General features: G+C 53.8%; 6 protein-coding genes across 6 annotated transcripts; 4 read left to right on the top strand and 2 right to left on the bottom strand.

Moving 5' to 3' along the window:
• Positions 1-4,362: 4,362 nt before the first annotated feature.
• J4E86_010821 (uncharacterized protein) lies at positions 4,363-4,750 on the bottom strand (the record flags this gene model as incomplete). The annotated part of the gene is made up of 2 exons (XM_051451315.1): positions 4,363-4,476; positions 4,529-4,750. The coding sequence occupies 2 exons, from the start codon at positions 4,748-4,750 to the stop codon at positions 4,363-4,365; spliced, it is 336 nt and encodes a 111-aa protein (XP_051297602.1).
• A 2,720-nt stretch (positions 4,751-7,470) lies between these two features.
• On the top strand, positions 7,471-8,192 carry J4E86_010822 (uncharacterized protein; the record flags this gene model as incomplete). The annotated part of the gene is made up of 2 exons (XM_051451316.1): positions 7,471-7,731; positions 7,785-8,192. The coding sequence occupies 2 exons, from the start codon at positions 7,471-7,473 to the stop codon at positions 8,190-8,192; spliced, it is 669 nt and encodes a 222-aa protein (XP_051297603.1).
• Positions 8,193-8,435: 243 nt separating this feature from the next.
• On the bottom strand, positions 8,436-8,892 carry RSM19 (mitochondrial ribosomal small subunit component; the record flags this gene model as incomplete). The annotated part of the gene is made up of 4 exons (XM_051451317.1): positions 8,436-8,478; positions 8,546-8,725; positions 8,776-8,791; positions 8,850-8,892. The coding sequence occupies 4 exons, from the start codon at positions 8,890-8,892 to the stop codon at positions 8,436-8,438; spliced, it is 282 nt and encodes a 93-aa protein (XP_051297604.1).
• Positions 8,893-9,171: 279 nt separating this feature from the next.
• Positions 9,172-11,550, top strand: J4E86_010824 (uncharacterized protein; the record flags this gene model as incomplete). Its single annotated transcript, XM_051451318.1, has 3 exons — positions 9,172-9,202; positions 9,255-11,422; positions 11,473-11,550. The coding sequence occupies 3 exons, from the start codon at positions 9,172-9,174 to the stop codon at positions 11,548-11,550; spliced, it is 2,277 nt and encodes a 758-aa protein (XP_051297605.1).
• An 878-nt stretch (positions 11,551-12,428) lies between these two features.
• J4E86_010825 (uncharacterized protein) lies at positions 12,429-15,574 on the top strand (the record flags this gene model as incomplete). Its single annotated transcript, XM_051451319.1, has 2 exons — positions 12,429-12,531; positions 12,828-15,574. The coding sequence occupies 2 exons, from the start codon at positions 12,429-12,431 to the stop codon at positions 15,572-15,574; spliced, it is 2,850 nt and encodes a 949-aa protein (XP_051297606.1).
• A 1,621-nt stretch (positions 15,575-17,195) lies between these two features.
• On the top strand, positions 17,196-19,256 carry NRC2 (serine/threonine protein kinase, AGC; the record flags this gene model as incomplete). The annotated part of the gene is made up of 4 exons (XM_051451320.1): positions 17,196-18,030; positions 18,080-18,379; positions 18,427-18,811; positions 18,860-19,256. The coding sequence occupies 4 exons, from the start codon at positions 17,196-17,198 to the stop codon at positions 19,254-19,256; spliced, it is 1,917 nt and encodes a 638-aa protein (XP_051297607.1).
• Between the last annotated feature and the right edge of the window lie 1,565 nt (positions 19,257-20,821).

The raw sequence follows: 20,821 nt of genomic DNA on the forward strand, positions 1-20,821 counted from the left end.
GGCTCGTCTGGCGTGCGTGCAACAGCGACGGAGCGGGCTGAGGCGGCGTCTGAGGGTCGGATGCGACGTGATCAAGGCAGACGGGGCGCCAGGCAAGAAAATTGGCTGTCGTGTGTGCGGGAGAAGCAAGCGTAGGTGGGAGAAAGAGGGTCACTCTCAAGCGCGAATTTTTCTTCGTTAAGGTGGTGCTCTAAGAGAACCCGACAGCCCACGCTACTTCGGCGCATTCACCACGACCTCGCCCAGGGCCCGAGAGCCGCCGTGTAGCTGCTAGCAGCTGACATGTCGCCTGCCTGTTCTATGGCTGCATTTGCGTTGACAACCCTCGCATTCATCGTGGTTCTGCATTCACTTTCCAGCAGCGCAGTTGACGCGCTTCTACACGCCAATGACGTCTCGCGAGTATCTTCGACCCCTCACTTGCCAAAAGCTGTTTTATACATGGCTGCCTGCGCTCCCACAAACAGCAAACCTCGCCGTCTGCTCATGTCAGCGCACCTGCTTGCACCCAATTGGCCTTGGATCTTGGGACATCGGGCGCCTCGGTGAGGGCCGTGTTGTGCCGGCACTTTCACGTTCCTATGCCAATGGTCGGCAGCACGAGCGAGCCATCTATCGATCCCTGTGCCTACGGGAAAACGGAACGCGGCCATTGACCTTCCCGATTTTTGCCGCGAGCTCCTAGCAGTCCGTATTGTCTGTCTGCGATATACAAGCCTTCATAGTCATGCCTGGCCAGCTAGTCCTCAACTGTCCACCTTCTCCGCTCCACCAAGAGCACCACTATGTCTTCACCCATCCTAGCCGCTGTACCCGATGTATTGGAACTGATAAGCTGCGGATGCTAATCCCGTTGTAAATGGTTTAACTCTATGAAGCAAGACCAAGGCGAGTGTTGCTGCACGTCAACGTCGACATGGTGTTCATGCCATGGGGTTTAGACGTTCCGCCACACCTCGAGGCCGAATGCGCCTCGGCATCCAAGTATGCGTAAATTGAGAGTCATTCTCAAACACAGTCCAAGCAGGCCACAATGATGTCAAAAGGATGCCTAACCTGCGTATCTCAGGTATCATCCATGATCCATAGAAGTTGCGTCATGATTGCTGCCCTGTTCTATATTCATAAGCATTCAGGCCTGAGGCTTGGAAGTTTCGGGCCTTAGATCGATGATTTCTTTTGACGACAGCCACAATCCCAGCCACACTGCCTCGCTCCGGCCCGCAATGTCTTAGACCACACCTGGGCATACCCGAAAATAGTCACGTCACATGATGACATGCGATCGATGCGAAAGTACCTAGGTAACCAATACTGAGAATAATACTGCTACCTACAACAATTAGTGGGGAGCTTAGGTCACTCAAGCCAGTGATGTGATTAGGGCGACCCTGATGAACATGATGGATCTATTGCGAGTCAGATACTGGGCGGTCATAGGTTGTGTTGGAACTAGGGTCTCTTTGATATTGTTCAGCGTTTTATTGTTTTATGTTCGGCATTGCGAGCAGTAGCCGCTATGTACCCCGGATATGCAATATACGCACTTTGACCTTGGCTATACAGGTACGCGTATACTCGGCAGCTGACCACAGCTTCTCCTAGACAGCCACTATTGTGTTCATTCCCCCCGAATCGATCTCAGTATCCGAGTGTACCGGCTGTCCTTTTTTCCCCGATCTGGAACTCTGCTGATCTCCTGCACTTTGGAGTATCGCATTTCCTGACCTCAACGAGCCTGTCTCGACCATGAAAAGCTCCTTCCTAATGTTTCCCTTCCAACCATCGTCCGACATCTGTCCATCAAACATCATCGGTGGGATGATCCATCAATAATGCATCGCAGAAAAGATTCGCCCTACCGCGACCCCACCGTCTCCCTCAACCTCTCCATCTTCATCCTCGCCTTCTCCTCACTGCCCGCCCACCACCAAATGCACCACCTGATCTCCTCCCACTTCTTAGGAAACACAGTCCGTATATCCTTCAACCCCGTCCGCTTCGTCTCCCACATCTCAAACGCCACCATAGCGCGATCATAAAAATACCGCTTCGCATGATCCGGTACTCTGAACAACGCCTGGCCAAGCGCCGGAGCTCTAATAAGTCCTTGAGTCATATCGTAGCGCGATTGGTGGAAGGAAGAGCGCGTGATGAGCGTAAGATGCCGCGTCGACATATGCTGGATATGCGCCTTGTTGGTTTCATTGCAGAGGTCATTGTGGGGCTGGAAGTGAGTTCGTCGAGGGTGTCTCCATCGCTTGGTTGAACTGGGTGTGGGGAGGGAGGTGTAAGGTCGGCGCCGGGATGCCTTGGAGCGGACGATGAGGTCAATTAGGTCGGGGGGTTGGAAGTAAGTTTGACCGGACATTAGGAAGAGTTGGAGCAGTCTGTCGTGGTGGTCAGTACAGATACAATCGAGTGTTACATGAGATGGGATTGTCGATGCGCGATACGTACCTAGGACAGTGAGCCATGTCCTTGGAGAAATCGGAGACGAATGTGAAGGGTAGGTGCGAAGAACTGGCGTCGGCGAGGGATAAGGCATGGAGTGGAAGTATATGCTGATACATGAAAGTAAATACAGCATGACGGTCCAGCTCATCCAACAGTGGGGTATCTTCCTCTGCCACAATCCTGCTCTTGCACGACTCTAAGATCCCAATCTGGATAGTGAAGTTCGCCGGGTAGGAAAAGTGAGTCAACACCCATTTGATCTCGTTGAGAAGCCAGACGCACACCACCGCTGCATAGAATCGTCCTCTCTGATCGGCGTTGAGACTGCGATAACCCCATGTGTGTGGCGTTTCCGGATTGCGTGGAGGCATATCATCGTATGTGAACTCATCGCCACGGCCAACTAGCGTTCGAAATCGATGCACGAGCCGCTGAGCATCCGATGTATGATCTACAGACAAGAAGTCCTGCTCTTGGAGTTCCCTTTCCATCCACGTGTTCTCCAGCACGCGTAACCCTTGGTATCGTGCCAGCACGTCACAGATTGCATCATCTGTCCATTCTTGTGGCGAGCAGCATGCATTAGCCGTACTGTTTAAATAATGCTCCCAGTTATTCTTATTGATTCCAGGTTGGCTGGCGGGCAAGCGCGACACATGGTGTTGAAAGTGCGCAACGATTTTGGAATGGAGGAACAAGGCTCTGTTGAGCTGGAAGTCGTAGCGGTGTTGGGGGTTGAAGTAGATAATCGAGCGCATAATCTCGAGATAGATGTTGCGGAATTCGATGACTTTGTGGGTTTTGGTGCATGTGCGTCCAAGATGGTGGACGTCGTCGATGCTTCCGAGGAAATGGAAGATCTGTTCTAGGATTTCTGGGGGTAGATCAGTAAGAGTGGCCATGATTCGCTATATCCTGTCCGATAGATGGCTCCTTCCACAAGAAGGCTTGCAGAGTCGTTTGCAATTCGGTGCCGGGGTGCGGCGTGGTGCCTTTATGTTAGACGAAAACGAATACAGCGCGGTATCACGCGCCGTTTGTGATGAGTAGTGGAGGAACTTTAGCAGCGTCTGGATAGTTCTGTTGATGTATTGGGGCCTGAGCACAATCTTAAGTTGATTTGGTTGATGTCGATATGGGGTGTCAGTCAATGGAAAACGCGCGGTTGCTACTGCAGGGACGGATGACACGCCGCCGTCTTGCCCGGGGGTGCGCGTAGCTGGAAGTGCAGCTGGTACAAGGCTGAACCCTCATTTTGAAGCTGGCTCGTTGCCTGGGTCAGGTGCTGCGGAGCGTTTGTCAAAGCGGGGGTTCCCAAACAATTCATGGTGAAGCCAGTCGAAGTCGTCCTGTTTGCTTTCTGATATGTTCTATAGGGTCGCATGTAGATCCGGTTGTCAGAACGATAATGAGTCCCGCGAGGTGAAGTGGAGAACGCGTCGTGGAGAGATCTGATGATTGTGAGTAGTTGAGGCACAACCACTCCGATTGGCCCCTCCGCGCCTGCCGTGTCCGTGCGCGCGATGCTATCAGCAACTACCTGGGTACTCACTCTCGGTACCAAGGAACCATGATATGATGACTCCCAACCTCAGCCATCGCTTCTCTTGGAAAGAGTATAGATTGCTAAGTGGAGTTGCAGAACTGGGGAGGAATCAGACACAACGCGCAATCGTGCAAAAAGGATGTAGAAACACGGTCTGAGCGACACAGCAGGTGCACGAGAGTTGAAGATCCTTAAACATGGTGATGAGTATGATAATTTCTTGAACGATTCCATTGCATCAGGGCGTTGTCAAATAAATTGGTGGTATGTAACCTTGAATGAGAGACTTCTCCACCACACGTCCTTGCAATCCTCAGACTCCACTCTTTAACACTTGTGACCGAAAAGCAACCAGTAATTTAACCAGACTTGCAAACCAGGTCGCCACGCTTGGGAGTACCCTTGTTGCACCTGCAAATCTGACCAGCTGCGCAGCGGTGGTCGATGGTCCAGATACCGCCCTTGCAGTACAACTTTGCAATTGTTAGCATTCAGTCTTGCAGATTGCACGTTGGAGACACTTACGACAACCTGTCTGTCCTTAACACCGCAAGCGTGGGGGTCGTTCTCGCCGCCACCGAAGGTGCAAGCGCCGCCAGCAGAGCGCAGATCACTTCCGCAGAAGTCCTTGCCGCCGCGGGCCTCGAGGGGGAAGCTGTTGACGGAAGTGACACCCTCAGCGTCGACTGGGGTGGCGGCGACCATGAAAGGCGCAATGGCCAGGAGGAGGATCTGGGTGAACTGCATGTTGAAGGTTTGCGGGTTGAGTTTTGCGGTTGTAGAGTGAATGAAGTGGTTTGAGGAGTGAGTGGATGAAGAATTGAGAAGAGGGAGGCAGGTTGCTTTATAGATGAAGGATGGCTATGCTAGACTCCCGGTGCTTGAGTTGAGAGCTATGGCAGAAAGCCCTGGTGGAGAGAGTCTAGCCATCAAGAGGCTGGCACTGCTTGCTCGTGGGCCGAAAACAATCTTCGAGACGCTGTGGCCCTTCACGAAGTGGATTATCCTTGCGTTCTCGTTAGCAGATATCGGCCCGTCGGGCTTCTCCATCCATAGACCGACGTTCCTGTGATGAATTGAACTAGAGATGAACGCCGAGGAGGCTTCAATGTGATGTCAACGTTGGAGGCCTTGCATGAGGTCTTTCTTTGAAGTGAAACCGGCATGGAAGTCCGTGTAAGCCCTAGAGACGAACCGGTCAATTCGAGTGTAGATTGCTGTGCGACGTGGGTCAGGTTTGACTGTGGTATCGACGGCTCCGAGTACCAGCATGCCTCTACTCTACACATGGGTCGTCTTCGCGGTTTGCAACAGGGGTGCTGTCCACCGGAGTAAAGGGGAACGCCTGACAGTAGCGTGCGGAGCGGGCCTTAGTAGTCGCGGCGGATACAAGGCTTGTCCATACGCTACACGACGGTGCGGTGCTGTGGCACTATCTCATGAAGATGACCTTGGAATCATTGGAAGGAACCGATGTAGTGGCTGATCGTGACGCGAGTTCGGTAATTTCGGTTCTGGAGAATTTGATCAGACACCCAAGCAGCTACTGCGATGTTTGTGCACAATATCGTCTTCGTCGTTTTCATGAGATGGTGGTAGTGGATTGCAAGCCTCGTCTGGTGGGGCCAAGGCCAGCGCATGCGCCACAGCTGTCTCCAGTAACCTGCAGAGGGCTAGCCTAGCCGGGTAATTAGCCTCAGACCTCGGAGACCCTTTTTTATCTCCAATATAGATGCGTTGCGCTAGACACCCGAATTGTGGACATGCAGACGTAAGGCCCCCAGATCTAGATCAGGTTGCGGTGGTGCACCGTCTGCACAACTGGTGAAGGGATGTAATAAAGTGAACGCCTCAAACCAGTGTCAGCACTACGGATGCAAGGGCGGGTGAGGCATGACGCGGACGCGGGCCACGGGAAGGATGCGAAGCTTTCTTGGTAGAAAGCACTTTATCTGCTATGGTACGATTTTGTAAGATCGCCGACCTACCACGATGCCGGTATGGCTCTAGTACGGATGCATTCCAAAATTACGTATCTGAACAAACTGTGGAATTTGATCAGCAAGCGGCAGAAAGACCCTTCAGGTTTACTCGCAAAATTGAGTCCGGCTAGTTATCTCTCGAATTGGAAGGCGTGAAGGCGTCTCGCATCATGGAGCTGAAAGCAGCGTCTGTATCGAAGCATGTCTCAATTGCCACACAAGCTTTCTTGCGCAAGGCGCAGTAGCGCATCTCGCTGCGCTGGTCGGCCGCTCTGGAAGCGTTTACAGATATTCTTCCACTCCGAGCTTGCAATGACCTCGTACGAGAGTATAGCCTTTAATCCAGCTCTGAGCGTCGATCACGTGTTCGTTAGGTGGCAGCGCGTGTTGCTCGTACCAGAATTGCCAAACCTTCTGCTTTTCGCCCTTGCCGTCTGGGTGGTCGGCGTCGTACCCGCTCTTCAGGTCCGTGTAATGATAGGCTAAATTGTCGATGGTAGACGTACTTAGTTCAGTATCGTCAGGTCGGCGACCCAGTAGCATCCACGGCTCCGGTGAGAGCGGTGACACAAGGATGACATGGTGGCACAAGGCTGCCCGGGCTTGTGGGGAAGGAGATGAGTTTCCCGCAACGTTCTGACGCTGTCACGGTAAACAAGCCTTCCGACACGCAACTACGCGCGAGACCGTTTATCTGACAAGCCATATGTGTGCTACATCTGCTGTTGGTGTTGGCTTTATCTTCAGCCCTCGCTCGTACTGACGTTGTGGACAAAAGGATTTCGTGACTGCTGCACACGTGCTCTATGTCGAGAGACAGCCCTGGAGGCGGGAGTCGGACAACACCCGTCACGGTTTCGTTGTCGGCGACGTTCGTTGGGTTCGTGCGCGGAGGGCAATTCGTAGGCTGTTACGCTTCTGACTCCCAGAAGTCTTCCGAGGTCTGGCTGAGGTTCTGCGGGGTGCCGCATTGACTTCCCTGAGCACATCTGTATTAGTTCCCTCAAATCTCCTCTCACTGGTATAACTCCTTCCTTTCCACTCCATCCGACTCCAGCTCTGCGCTTCGTCGCTTTATTGCTAGGGAACTGGGAGGTTCAGCGAAAGATGACAGCAGAGGATGGACGTTGAGGTTGTTGCCCATCCAGGCGTAGTGCGAACGCCTTCCGCCTGAACCGGAGTACCCGAACGGGGCGTATCCTATTCTGATGCAGGATCACTAAGGTATCATAAGTAGCATAGACTGATTGCAATAACACAAGTACTGCGACTCTCTAGATCCACGCGATGATAGCTATTGTACGTGATTGTAGAGTCCATGTGCAGTGAAGGTAGCTCACTCAATCACCCTGACGGTCACGTGACCGCCCCTGCTGCTTGGCGCGTCACTCCCGCGCTTGTCTCCGCAGTCAGCAACCCGAACAAACCACCCCACGTCATACCTCGCACTACCACGTCGCAACACATATGACTCGTATCGCAACTATGTCCGAAACCAACTCCCAACCTCCGGACACGAACATGGAGGTCAACGACGAACTAGACCAGACGGTGGACGACGAAATCAAGCAAGACGCGACACGACTGGAAACCGACGCTATGAATCTCGACGGCGCAAACGATGCAGAGCCCGCAGCGGTCAACGGCATGGCAGACTCTGCCGCCGCCTTTGAGGCGCGCATACCTGCGAAGAAGGACGCAACATTGCGCGAGTTCCTAGGCAAGATGGATGACTACGCGCCGATCGTATGCTAAATGCCGTCTCCATTCCAAGCATCGCACACTAACCAGGCCTCCAGATACCCGATGCAGTGACCAACTATTACTTGACACGCGCCGGTCTGCCACCGCCACCTCAGACATCACAACACCTCGCACGTCTCCTTGCGCTCGCGACACAGAAGTTCATCGCCGACATCGCGGCCGACGCCTACCAGTTCTCTCGCATCAGGTCATCCAACACCACAAGTAACAACCCTATGGGCGGCGCAGGAGGAGCGCCGGCAGCAGCAGCGCCTGGTGGTGCGCCTGGCGGCAAGGATAGCGGCTCCAAGGCCAAGGACTACAACCTCGGCATCCAGCGCCCAGGATATGGAGGTGGAGGCCAGGGTGGCAATCAAGGACGCACCGTGCTTACTATGGAGGACCTGGGTATGGCAGTAGGCGAATACGGCGTCAACATCAAGCGCGGAGAATTCTACCGCTAGGGCCTTCAACCAACGGACAGGAACCCATGAAACTGGAACACGACGGGATGTGGTAATTCGGGACATCGACATGCATTTTAGGCGTTGGACGGCATCACAGGCGCAGGGACTGATCACTCGGAACATGGAGGCATCCCGCCCAACGAAGGGCTCATCATATTTGTACAATAGCAGTACAGAATGGCTTCTAGATAAACCAAAATGATACCCAAACTCCCATTTGATGCATATGCGTCCCATTGCTCATTTGTTCTTAGTCTGCTTGTACATGAACTGCTTCCGTGTCCTGGATTCAAAGTCAGCACTCCCTTTCTCATGCCCTCCAGCAAAGCCAGTTACTGTAGCAGACATACGGCGCAAATTCCCCAAGCTTTCGTCCCACCATGTCCTCCGTTATGGTGATATCTAGGTAGCTCTTCCCGTTGTGTATCTGGAACTTGAGGCCGACGAAGTTCGGTAATATGGTAGCGGAGCGCGCTTGTGTCTTGATCGGTGGCATTCGTTCACCCGCCTTCTTCTGTGCTATCGGGAGGCTTCGACATGATTAGGGCGCATTTCGCAGGGCTTGATAGTAGTGGCTTACGGGACGATATTGGGGCCTGTGAAAAGTTAGATTGCTAGGCATTGACAAACGAACATGTCCGGACGGCATCTTACCTTTCCAGACCGATCGAGCGCAGAGCGCCCGTGTGGGAAACATTGCGACGTTATGCGTGAATGATGAGGTCGGCGAATGTTTTCGACGGCTTCCGATGGCTTCAGGATGCACGTGAGAGCGCGGGGGACGCTAAGGGCTTGGCTTAGGCGGAAGCGCGTCGCGAATTGTGAGTGATTGCTCGCGACTATCAGGCCTGCAGTGGCGTGTCTGCTGGTAACATACATCTGCAGTGCCCCAGGGGAACTTTGCGTCGCCGAATTGCTTCTGCCAGCATTACGAGTTGAGGAGTCCACGTCTCTTCCAATCCATCAACCGCCCACCATGCCGCCACGAGCACGCGGTCAGCAGCGAGGTATAAGCGAGCCTGAGATGAGACGGGAAGTATATGCTAATGGATGATGCAGGTGCAGACACCATCCGAATACTCGTCGCCACAGATAGCCATGTCGGGTACAACGAGCGCGACGCAGAGCGAAAGGACGACAGCTGGAGGACATTCCACGAGGTGATGTGCCTAGCGAAAGAGCACGATGTGGACATGGTACTGCATGCGGGAGACCTCTTTCATGAGAACAAACCGTCGAGAAAATCAATGTACCAGGTCATGCGGTCACTGCGTATGAATTGTCTTGGAGAGAAGCCATGCGAACTGGAGATGCTGAGCGACGCGAGCGAGAACTTCGGAGGCATGTTTGACCATGTCAACTACGAAGACGAAGATATCAATATCGCTATACCCGTATTCGCCATTCACGGCAACCACGATGACCCGTCAGGCGAAGGTTCATTCTCCCCTCTCGATCTACTGCAGGCGTCTGGCTTCGTCAACTATTTCGGTCGTACCCCAGAAGTCGATAAGATCAATGTGAAGCCGGTGCTGCTTCAAAAGGGCGGCACCAAGCTTGCTCTTTACGGCCTCAGCAATGTTCGCGACGAGCGATTGTTCCATACCTGGCGAGACGGCAACGTCAAGTTCTTTCAACCTGGAACGCAAAAGGACGAGTGGTTCAACCTCATGAGTGTACATCAGAACCACCATGCACATACACCTACCAGCTACCTTCCTGAGAACTTCCTACCCGATTTCATGGACCTTGTCGTGTGGGGCCACGAACACGAATGTCTAATTGACCCGCGATACAACCCCGAGATGGGTTTCCATGTCATGCAGCCTGGTTCCTCCGTTGCTACCTCTCTCATGCCTGGAGAAGCGGTCCCCAAGCATGTCTGCATTCTGAGCGTCACCGGCAAGGAATTCACGACTGAGAACATCCGCCTGAAGTCTGTGCGACCCTTCATCATGAAAGAAATCGTACTTGCGGAAGAGAGGGAGATCAAGGAGAAGGAGCTCTGGCGCGTCAGCGATAACCGTGCAAAGATTACCCAGTATCTGAACCAGGTCATTGAGGAGCTTATCGAAGAAGCGAAGAAGGATTGGCTTGAACTACAGGAGGATCGACAAGAAGATGACGACGACCCTCCGAAACCGCTTGTTCGGCTTCGTGTCGAGTACACAGCTCCACAAGGAGGCGAGTTTCACTGTGAAAACCCGCAGCGCATCTCGAATCGGTTCATGGGCAAGGCCGCCAACATCAACGACATAGTACAGTTTCATCGGAAGAAGAAGGCAACGAACCGGGCGTTGAAGAATAATGCCGAAGAGCCAGATGCGGAGATACTTGCGGAGATCTCGATTGATTCAGTCAAGGTCGACAAGCTGGTGAAGGAGTTTCTCACGGCCCAGACCTTGACCATCTTACCACAGAATTCCTTCGGAGACGCAGTGTCGCAGTTTGTAGACAAAGACGACAAGCACGCCATGGAGCAGTTTGTGAAGGAAAGTCTCAGCACTCAGCTCAAGCACCTCATGGACGCAAATGACGTTGAAGAAGAGGAGATCGTCAAGGAGATGGCGGAGTACCGAGAACAACTAGAAGACATGTTCGCTTCAGGACAGTTAAAGAAGACCCGGAAGTCCAAGGTCAAGCCCAAGCCAGCTGGATGGGATAGCGACTTCGATGGGTCCTGGGTCGATCAGCCAGCCGCTATCATTAGGTCTGATAACGAAGGCGAGAAAGACGATGACGAGAGCTTAGCGTCCATACCGACTAAGAAAGCTGCCACCCGCGGACGTGGCAAGGCAGCTGGCACAACCCGCAAGCCGGCTGCGGTTACTAAGAAAGCAGCAGCTCCCAAGAAGGCCGCACCTGCGGCCAAGGGCGGGCGAGGCAAGAAGAAGGTCGTAGAAGAAGAAGAGTCCGACGAAGACGACGACGACGTAATCATGATCGACGACGATGATGATGAGGAAGTACCCGAAGAGGAAGAAGACGATGACAGTGCCGAAGACCTCTTCGTGGCTTCGCAAAAGAAGAAAGCTCCCGCAAGGAAACCTGAAGCAAAGACAACAAAAGCCCCAGCGCGAGCCAAGTCACCGGCCAAGAAGACTACTACTGCGAGAGCGAAGGCGCCGGCGACTCAGACGAAGCTGAACTTCTCGCAGCCGCTCACGCAACGCAGTCAGCCCACGCGACCTGCGGCTTCGAGAGGAAAGAAGGCTGTACAGGAGCCGGTAAGTGAAGATGATACTTGATGGGTCCACGTTTGCTAATCTATGTGCAGAGTGATGATGAGATTGAGTCTGATGATGCTTTCGAGTCGGCGCCTCCTCCCAGTGCGAGAGCTACTCGAAGGAGGTAGATCATCTCATTGACATACAGATGACTAGCACCGGAAAACCTGAGGGGAAGGGGTGGTGCAAAATGGCGTATTTGATCTAGCATAGAGCATAGCGAAGGCGTCTAGGGGTTTCCAGCCAGGTATACCAGAGTTCAGGAAGGAGATATGTCTAACCGTCTACAATTACGAGAGTTGTAACGTGAAGAGTAACGTAAGTGTTTGCATATTTTCAAAGAGCCATGCAACCTCTTCACTTCAAGTCTTCCTTCTCCTTGCATTAGGTGTTATGATATCAAGGTCGCACTTGTCCACGCCGGGGTCCAACACCGAGGTGTGTCAATCGCTCTTTCCTCAACTATCTCACCTGGCAGCTGCGCTTGTCTGCATCCCCACTTCTACAAATCTCACGATGCTTCTCTTCAACCCTTCCTACGCCGGCTTTTGGTCATCTCTTTCCTCAATGGCCAGCTCCGATCGGCTATTCGACGAGAAGTCGCGACAGGATGCGGGCTATAACAACCTATCCAACATCGTCCTCCGTCCATCCCCTCAACACACACTCGTTTTGGTTCCATCTTCTTGTTCCGCCTTTTCTTCTTTCGCATTGCTGCGCTTCGGCTTTTTGGATAGCTGTCACTCGCTTGTTCACATTGGCTCCCATCGATCAGCTTTGAGGTAAGTCGTTGTCTTACATATCGTCTACCACACGAGCATGCAGCATCACAGCAGTGTGTGAGGTCGAGAACCAGCACTAACGGCGACAGGATATTCGCATCACACCATCTCAGTCTTCTTCGTTCCCCCGGCTCCACATCTCATTGGCCCCGTAATACCAACGGCTCAATCAGGTCCGCGGCTCGTTGCCTTCGGTACACCTATAGGGTGACGGACTGGCCATGATGTCATTCGCATACAGGGTGGACGAACTGCTCGCACTTCGCGACTCGGTGTCGGAATCAGCTGTGTCGATCGAGAAGTTTCCTGATGAGGATGTGATCAGAGGTCAGTGCCGGGCCTATCCTCCTCACCCTTTCACTTTTCACCGTTCACCTTCCCCATCGAGGAACATCATACCCGACGCGTCTTGTGTTTCTTTACCCTACTCACACTACACCCGACCGACTCCATCACACTCTTCTATCGCTAGGCTCGAAGCCTTCTTTCTTCCTGCCACTGCTACACACGGAGCAGTAACTAATTGCGCTTCTCGTTAGAACACGTCCTTCGCCCGTCAGCGTCCGCATCGGCGAATCTGCCCAGCAGAGCATCAAACAGAAGCTTGCGTGTACCCACTCCAGCCAACCTTGTTCCTTTCGGACCTCACAAACGGCCATCACCCACGCCGTCAATCAAGCGCGGCAAGGCGGAGAAGCTTCTCAAAGAGCACGGCAGCCCACCCGGTATACGAGTCACTGCAGGTGGACGTATAGTTCCTAGCGACCTTCCACCGCTCGGCACGTCCCGATACGGGGACGCTACTTACAGACCACCACAACCATCACTGCGCGTCGCACCGGGCAACGTCATGCAAGCACCAACTCACCAGAACCCTAACAACACCGCTCGCATTGAAGTCGTCGGAGGTCAACTTGTCATCTTCGTTGGCGATCGCATGTTTGCACTGCCAGCAGTCAACGCAACCAATCCTACGATACCTCCCGCCGGCCCCGCTGCTATGGATCCCATAGGCAAGCAGACGTCGGATCCGTCTACCATGACCACTCATGGAGCTCCATCGGGAGCCGCGTTCGGGCCATCGCGCTCCAACACCCACACACCGTTTGTTGGCTTGGACCTCGCGACTCTCAAGACGCAACAAGCTCTCAAGAAGCAGGAGCTCCGCACAGTAGAGCAGACTGAGGTACTGCAAGCAGGCCAGCAGAGCGAGGCATGGCGTGCGGGTATGATCGAGAAGAAGCGGTGCCTCATCGTCGAGCTCGACGCACTTCGAAAGCAGATAACCGCGGTTGAGTCAGACAACATCACCACTCAACATGGCGCCTTCTCCGGCGCGAATGCAGGCTCAGCAGCTATGCCGCCTTTCGGACCGCAATTTCAGCAACCGTTTGCTCCTCCCATGTACCCCTTCGCGGCGCCGTATCCGCCCATGCCGGTTTATCAACCCCAACCTCAGCCTTTTGGCCCGCTGTCCGCCTTCTCTGCGGAGCCACCACCTTTTGTTCCCACCGCAACAAACCCGCCTCATTCCCCTCCAGGATCCGCTAGCCGCCGCTCTCGAGCTATTGAAATCAAGCCACCACCTCCCGAGGAAGTCAAGAAGGGATCTGCTCTAAACCCGAAGAGCCCTACATACGAGCCTGTCATGAAGACTAGTACCACCCAAGGCACTGTTCCGCCCACTCCGTCACCAGAGAAGCGCTCTCCTTGGCGAGGACAGCAAATGCCAGTGGCTAGCAAGCATGAACGCCGAATGTCTTCGCAGAAGCATAGTCTGTCTAGCGTTGATACCATGGACTTCTTCCCTACAAACACGCATGAGCATTCCTCAACACGAGTAGCGCCACAGATTAAGGGGACAGAGCAGTCATCCAATGAGAATACTGCAGTACCATCTACACCCGAGAAACACTGGCCAGCTAGTCCATGGAACGAAGGCGATTCTGGCCGTTCCAGGACTAACGATCCTGCACCCAAGCTCACCTCGTGGCCTGAGGCGTTTGGTAAACAACCTTCTCTGCCTTCCATACGTCAAGATCTTTCGGAGCAACCGCAATTCACTATGATAGACCACGCTCCTACAATGGGCCCTAGCCTGTCAATCTCCGCTTCTAGCAGCAACATGGCGCCGCAAACCAGCTCCAGTCAACGCACCGGCACCGACGAGAACTGGCCTTTCAATGGCAAGCGTATAACACATGTTCCGTCTACATACCAGGAAGGCTACCAGGCGGGCTACGATCACGTTGGCATTCCTGACAGTCCCGAGGTTCTACAAGGCTACATCCAGGGTCTTCTGCACTTCCTTACAGACGAGTCGAAGAAGCGTCAAGCTGAGTATCGACGCGGTACTGATTCCAGGACGCCTTCGCTCCGAGGTCTTGTTGCCGGGTCCCTACCTCACGACTCTGCTGTCGAGATGACTTTCAACCACAACAACGCCAGCGGGGCCCAGGAAAACGTTCGATCAGCGAAGGGTAGTATACCAGATGATATGCGCCGCGACTCAGGGTATGGCCACCAAGGAAACGTTAAGGATGTTCCCGTTCAGTACATGGTTCGCAACGAAGCCATGCAGATTCCCCATCGTGTCGTCTCTGCCGCGCAGTACCTGAACCCTCCAGTGATGTTTCCCCAGAGGATGACGTCTGGATATCGACAAGTATTCCCAAGCGTCGAGGATGATGCGAGCAGGGGCATGCAGGACATGGGTATCGCGTCCCGGGTAGACACTGTGCCAAACGGCGGCATGTCCAACCAGTCTTTCGGCAATCAGATCCAGAATCGAAGCTACAGTACCGCGCTCAGCATGCAACGCTTCTACCCGACGCCCAAGGAGTTGAGCCCGAGCGAGATTGGTGGCTACGGCGCGCCTGCTCCTCGACACTTTGCCAACCAGCGCTTGTCGGGGCTCGATGGCGCCATGGACGACTTGTCGGAGATGATCAACGACACACAAATTGAGGAGCGTCGTTCGTCTGTTGCGGTAGACAGCCGCTCTACCGAAGCGCCCATGTCTGTGGAGTACGAGGAGAGCAACGCCAGCTGCTTCGGGGTATCCAGCAGCAAAGGCAAGCAGAAGGCGCCATCTTCCCCCGCGAAAGCATCGGATATCGAGCGTGGTACCGCAGCATCTTCACCCGCCAATCCACCGAGCTCCCCCAAGAAGTCCGGAGAGCATTCGCCTGCAAAGGCCAAGCTCGAGCAGGTGACGAACAAGTTCCGACGCAGCAAGAAGGACGACCCTCGAACCATGTCTCCCGACGAGAGGCAGAAACGTTCCGACAAGTGGCGACAGCGCTTTCAGCAACTCAAGAGGACCGAGATCGATGAGATAGAGGCGCATCGTAGGAACTCGCGCACCTGATTGCTCATCGTGCATTGTCGTCGTTGTCCGCGTCAGACGGCCTGGTACGCTGGTTGGATACGTCTTGGGACTCGTTAGGTCTTCGTATGATACATCCTCTTGACTCTCTTCTCTGTCGCAGAAGGTATCCTTGGATTCGGCCGAGGATTACATTACCCTCATCGAGTACGCGACACGTCCGACATCTTCTCTTAACGGCAACATTTTCCACGTCCACGAACTTCCTTGAACAGCTTTCCACTGCGGCACAGCAATAATTACGGCAGCCCACGCATATCTCCGACAGTCTTCCTTCAATATTTCTTGTGACATTGGTGGACTGGCAGAACACGGCAAGGGACGTGTCATGGGCGGAGACGAGTCATCTGGCCAGCCATCCACGTCTTATCTCCTTTCCGTCAGCATCTTGCGTATAACTTCAGCCATTGTATGAATAGGTAGTCAGTATAGTCATCCGTTGCGTAGTAGAATAATGATAATAATAAAAGCGTGTCTTGTAATCAGTGTCCCTTCTTTGCAGTCATCTGGTGTGCGTGGTCGGAGTGAGCTGACGAGATGAATCGCGCACGGCCGATGTGTCGGAGTGACGGATAGGGTCCGAAAGCGACGCTATGCCGAAAGGAGAAATGGTTCTAGAACAGATTGGCGTCCGAGGCCGTCGTCAGTGGACGAAACAGCGGAAACATGCGCGTCGCCATCACAAGCATCCGATGTACAGCTACGTTAACTATGTGTGTGTGTGCGAGTACAGCAGGCTGATAGCATTCATTTACATTGGGTCAATTCAGGAATCACGATGGATGCATGTGTCTCGGAGTCGCACAGCCGTGTTTGGTGCGATGACGTGCCGTTATGCTTTGCGCGTTGCTGATAAATCGGGAAATAGCGTGATTTATCGACAGCTGCGGTCGTGGGGAAAAGAGGCACGGTGCTAGAACGGTCAGATGGGTGCGCGTTCTTGGCTGGGAGCGCGGCACAGGGTTCGGATGGCGGGTAGGGAATCATCACGACCCCAAGGCGCAATCGTCGCAGGATGTGGATTTCCAAGCATTGCAAACCCATGTTTTGATGTTTGCGTGGTGGCTGAGTGATTGGTGATGGATGCGGTGTCGGTTTGGCTGGCTGGCTGGAGTGAGGCTAGGTGGCTTCGCACGCGGCTTCCCTAGGTAGACAGGGATTCGGGCGGTCCCACTTGGCCTCCGCCATCATTCGCCGCAGTCCGTACTTGTCGCCGGCACGGCTCTGGCTTCCTTCCTTCCCAACCTGCTGGCTGGCCCTACTACACCACCACTGCTCCTCGCTCCCTGCTCCCGACTCCTCCCTGCTTGTCTCTGCAGCGCCGCCAACCCCATTCACGCGCACTCCCCTCTCCCATCGCCTGCGCCTTCGTGACGGAGCCATTCTTTCACCGAGCCGCCCCAGCCACACGCACCGCGACCCTGGACATTGCCCTCACCCACAGTGACATGGCCCATTGATCGTGCAACTGCGCAAACACCGTCTCCCTGCACCCGCCCAGCTTCCGCCCAATACACCAGAGTCGCCCGCTGCACTCGCCCACCGGCCCTGTGTAACTGCTATGACGCAGCTCTTCAACTCGTCCACATCAAGCCACTCCACCATGGCCGAAAAGACGGAGAAACGCACCTTCTCGGGCAAGGCGCTGTCCACCAACAAGTCAGTCAATCCAAAGGACGGCCAGGTCTCGCAGCGCATCAAGAACTTTTTCCGCATCAACAGCAGCAACGACGCCAACAAGTCCTCGGACGATGGCAGCACAAACTCGAAGAACGAAAAGTCGGGGTTCCGCCAATCGCGGTTCATTCCCCACATCTCGCGCAATCGCTCCCAGACCGTCGCCAGCGAAGGCAACCCCCTGGATGACAGCGTGTCGCCGACCGCGCACGCAAACCCGTACTTTGCCCACCAAGGACCGCCCGCGCTGCGTCATCACAATGCAGGCAGCGTGCCTCCATCACCCCCAGACACCCCCGCAATGCCCAAGACGCAAGTAAATGGCGCAGCGACTACCGACGATCACGCCACAACAGCTGGGAAAGAGGAATTGGCTAGGAAACTACGAAGGGTGGCTTCCGCACCCAATGCCCAAGGTCTCTTTTCTTCGGGAAAGAATACTGATAGGCCACAGACTGCAGAACTCGGCAAGCAGCCTGTATTACACCACCCCAACTCGTCCACCTTGAGCATGGTCGAGACGAATACCCAGGATCCGACTCACCTCCTACCCATAGAAGCTGGCAAACCCATACCCACGGCAGGCCAGATCCGACAATCTGTGGCTTTCAGGAGAACCTACAGCTCGAATTCCATCAAGGTCCGCAACGTCGAGGTCGGGCCAGGAAGCTTCGACAAGATCAAGTTGATCGGCAAGGGCGATGTCGGAAAGGTTTACTTGGTGCGGGAGAAGAAGTCCAGCAGACTATATGCTATGAAGGGTGTGTGAATCGCATCCACAATTCAGACAACATGCGCTAACAAATTCAGTGTTGAGCAAAAAGGAGATGATCAAGCGAAACAAGATCAAGCGCGCATTGGCTGAGCAGGAAATCCTGGCGACCAGCAACCACCCCTTTATTGTTACTCTCTACCACTCTTTCCAGTCCGAAGACCACCTCTACCTCTGCATGGAATACTGCAGCGGTGGTGAGTTCTTCCGAGCGCTCCAAACACGACCAAACAAGTGCGTTGACGAGGATGCCGCCCGATTCTACGCAGCTGAAGTCACGGCTGCGTTGGAATACCTCCACTTGATGGGCTTCATCTACCGAGACTTGAAGCCAGAGAGTATGTTAGATCTCGCGCTCTACGTATCCCTGTACTAACAACCTTAGACATCCTCCTCCATCAGTCTGGGCACATCATGTTGTCAGACTTCGATTTGTCGAAACAGTCTGAACCCGGCGGTCGCCCGACCATGATCCTCAGCGGCCGAAGCGGTACTTCCTCGAACAACCTACCAACCATCGACACGAAATCATGCATAAACAATTTCCGAACCAACTCGTTTGTCGGAACCGAGGAATACATTGCGCCAGAAGTCATCAAGGGCTGTGGACATACGAGTGCGGTCGATTGGTGGACCCTTGGCATATTGATCTACGAGATGTTGTACGGAACTACGCCTTTCAAGGGCAAGAACCGCAACGCGACGTTTGCCAACATTCTTCGAGATGAAGTGCCCTTCCCCGAGGGTTCTGGTGCGCCGCAAGTGTCAAAGTAAGTTGTAACTCGTACCTGGTGTGCATTCTGTGCTAACAATTGTAGTCTCTGCAAGGCCATCATTCGCAAGCTATTGATCAAGGACGAGACTAGGCGACTTGGATCCCGTGCCGGCGCTTCCGACATCAAGACGGCACCTTTCTTCAAGACGACGTCATGGGCCCTACTACGGCACATGAAGCCACCGATTGTCCCTCATCAAGGCCAAGGTGTCGAGACACCCAACTTCCGGAATGTTAAGGAGTCCCAGAGTGTTGACATTGGCGCCGCGAGGGTCAAGGGCGTCCCGCTAGACTCTGGTCTCGCCACGCCGATGGGCGAGTTGGCAGATCCGTTTGAGGAGTTCAACAGCGTTACTCTGCACCACGACGGAGACGACCACCACCATGAAGACCAACACTCGTCGCATCTTCACCTCACACAAACCAACTCGCAACGATAGACCAGGCGATAATTCGTATGATAAACACGCGCACTGTATTCATCACTCACCGGAGGACCTCGTATATCGAAAGTCGTCCTCTTGACTCCACTCATTTGTTGCGACGGATCATAGACAAATGCGTTTCTCTTCCTCATCACAGCGGCGTTCCAGGGAGTTCATTCTAGCTTTCTTCGTTTCTTGATCGCCCAGGGATCTCTCTCTCTCTCGAGCTCGTTTTCTTCTCTCTTATCAATCAGCATTTTCGTGTGCTGTAAAATCTTCTCTGGCGTTGTCTATATTTTTTTGTTGTGAACATGGGTGTGGGTCATGCTGGTCTAGTGTTGTCTAGTCTGAGAGCGGAGGCAGCTTGGACAGGGAAGATGGAGATGGTGGTGGTGATGGGTCGAGGGTCGAGGGATGGATGGATGGATGGTACCGGGAGGGCGTAGCAGAAGCAATGAGAAAGATATCTTTGAGATGTCAACTGTGCTGTGTGATGTGACCAGTGAAATTAACGTAATGTGCTATTATGTTTCGAAACTTCTAGTTGAGCACCCGTAAGTCATGATGGAGTGATTGAGGGTAAAGAACGCATGGGCCAACGCGGAGTTTGCGGGGAAGACGCGACAACGATTCGCGAGAACCCTTGTTTCTTGTCAAACAACGCGACGAAACGAGGACGACGCTACGCAAGTACCTTGAATAACACCGGCACGCCCAGCCTATACGACGTCGAAGTCGGAGATCGTATACCGGGATTCATTCTTTAGCAAGGGACACATCATAGCACAATCCAATCCACGCACGACGACGCATTCAGCGCAAAGCAATTCACCCCGCCGCCGCACGATCTCCCACGCTCGCTCGCCGTCTCTTACTGTACATCCACGCGCGGATATAGATACAACACCACCTACCTACCTACCTACCTACCTACATACCTACCCATCCACACAACCACCCCAACTCCATACCAATTGTACACAAAACAAACAGAAGAAAGCAAAGATAGCAAACCATGGCCTCAGAACCCGCACCAGCATCCAGCGGCGCGGAACAAAACTTCGGTGCCTCACAAACGTCGGAAGGAGAAGAAAGTCTCAGTCCGCTTGAACAAGAGGTCTTGGATGAATATGCGAGATTATTGGGGAATCTGAATAATGTGAGTATACCTGTATCCGTCGCAATCCAAACCCCTCGCACTTATCTCTCCTCGCGCTTATCTCTCCTCACACTTATCTCTCCTCCGCCATCTTCCCCACCCCTCCGCACTTCCTTGCTAACACCACACCAAGTTATCATCCCTCCTCCTAACGCTCTCCAACAACCCCAGCGCTGCGATCCTCGATGGGCTCCGCGGGTTAGAAAGGAAAACGAGTTTGGTGTTTACGCTGCTCAAGGCGAGTGTGTATAGTATTGTTTTGAATCAGCAGATTGATACTGAGGGCGGGGATGGGGAGGGCGAGGGCGAGGGGGAGACGGAGGGGTTGAGTCGGATGAGTAGTCGGGGGTAGGAGGGCAGGAAGGAGGGGATGGGGAGGGGAAAGGGAATAGGGAGAAGGATGATGTGGGTGAAGGCTGTC

The sequence above is a fragment of the Alternaria arbusti genome (genome assembly GCF_024043155.1).
Source record: "Alternaria arbusti strain BMP 1465 chromosome Unknown scaffold_25, whole genome shotgun sequence".
NCBI lineage: Eukaryota > Fungi > Ascomycota > Dothideomycetes > Pleosporales > Pleosporaceae > Alternaria > Alternaria arbusti.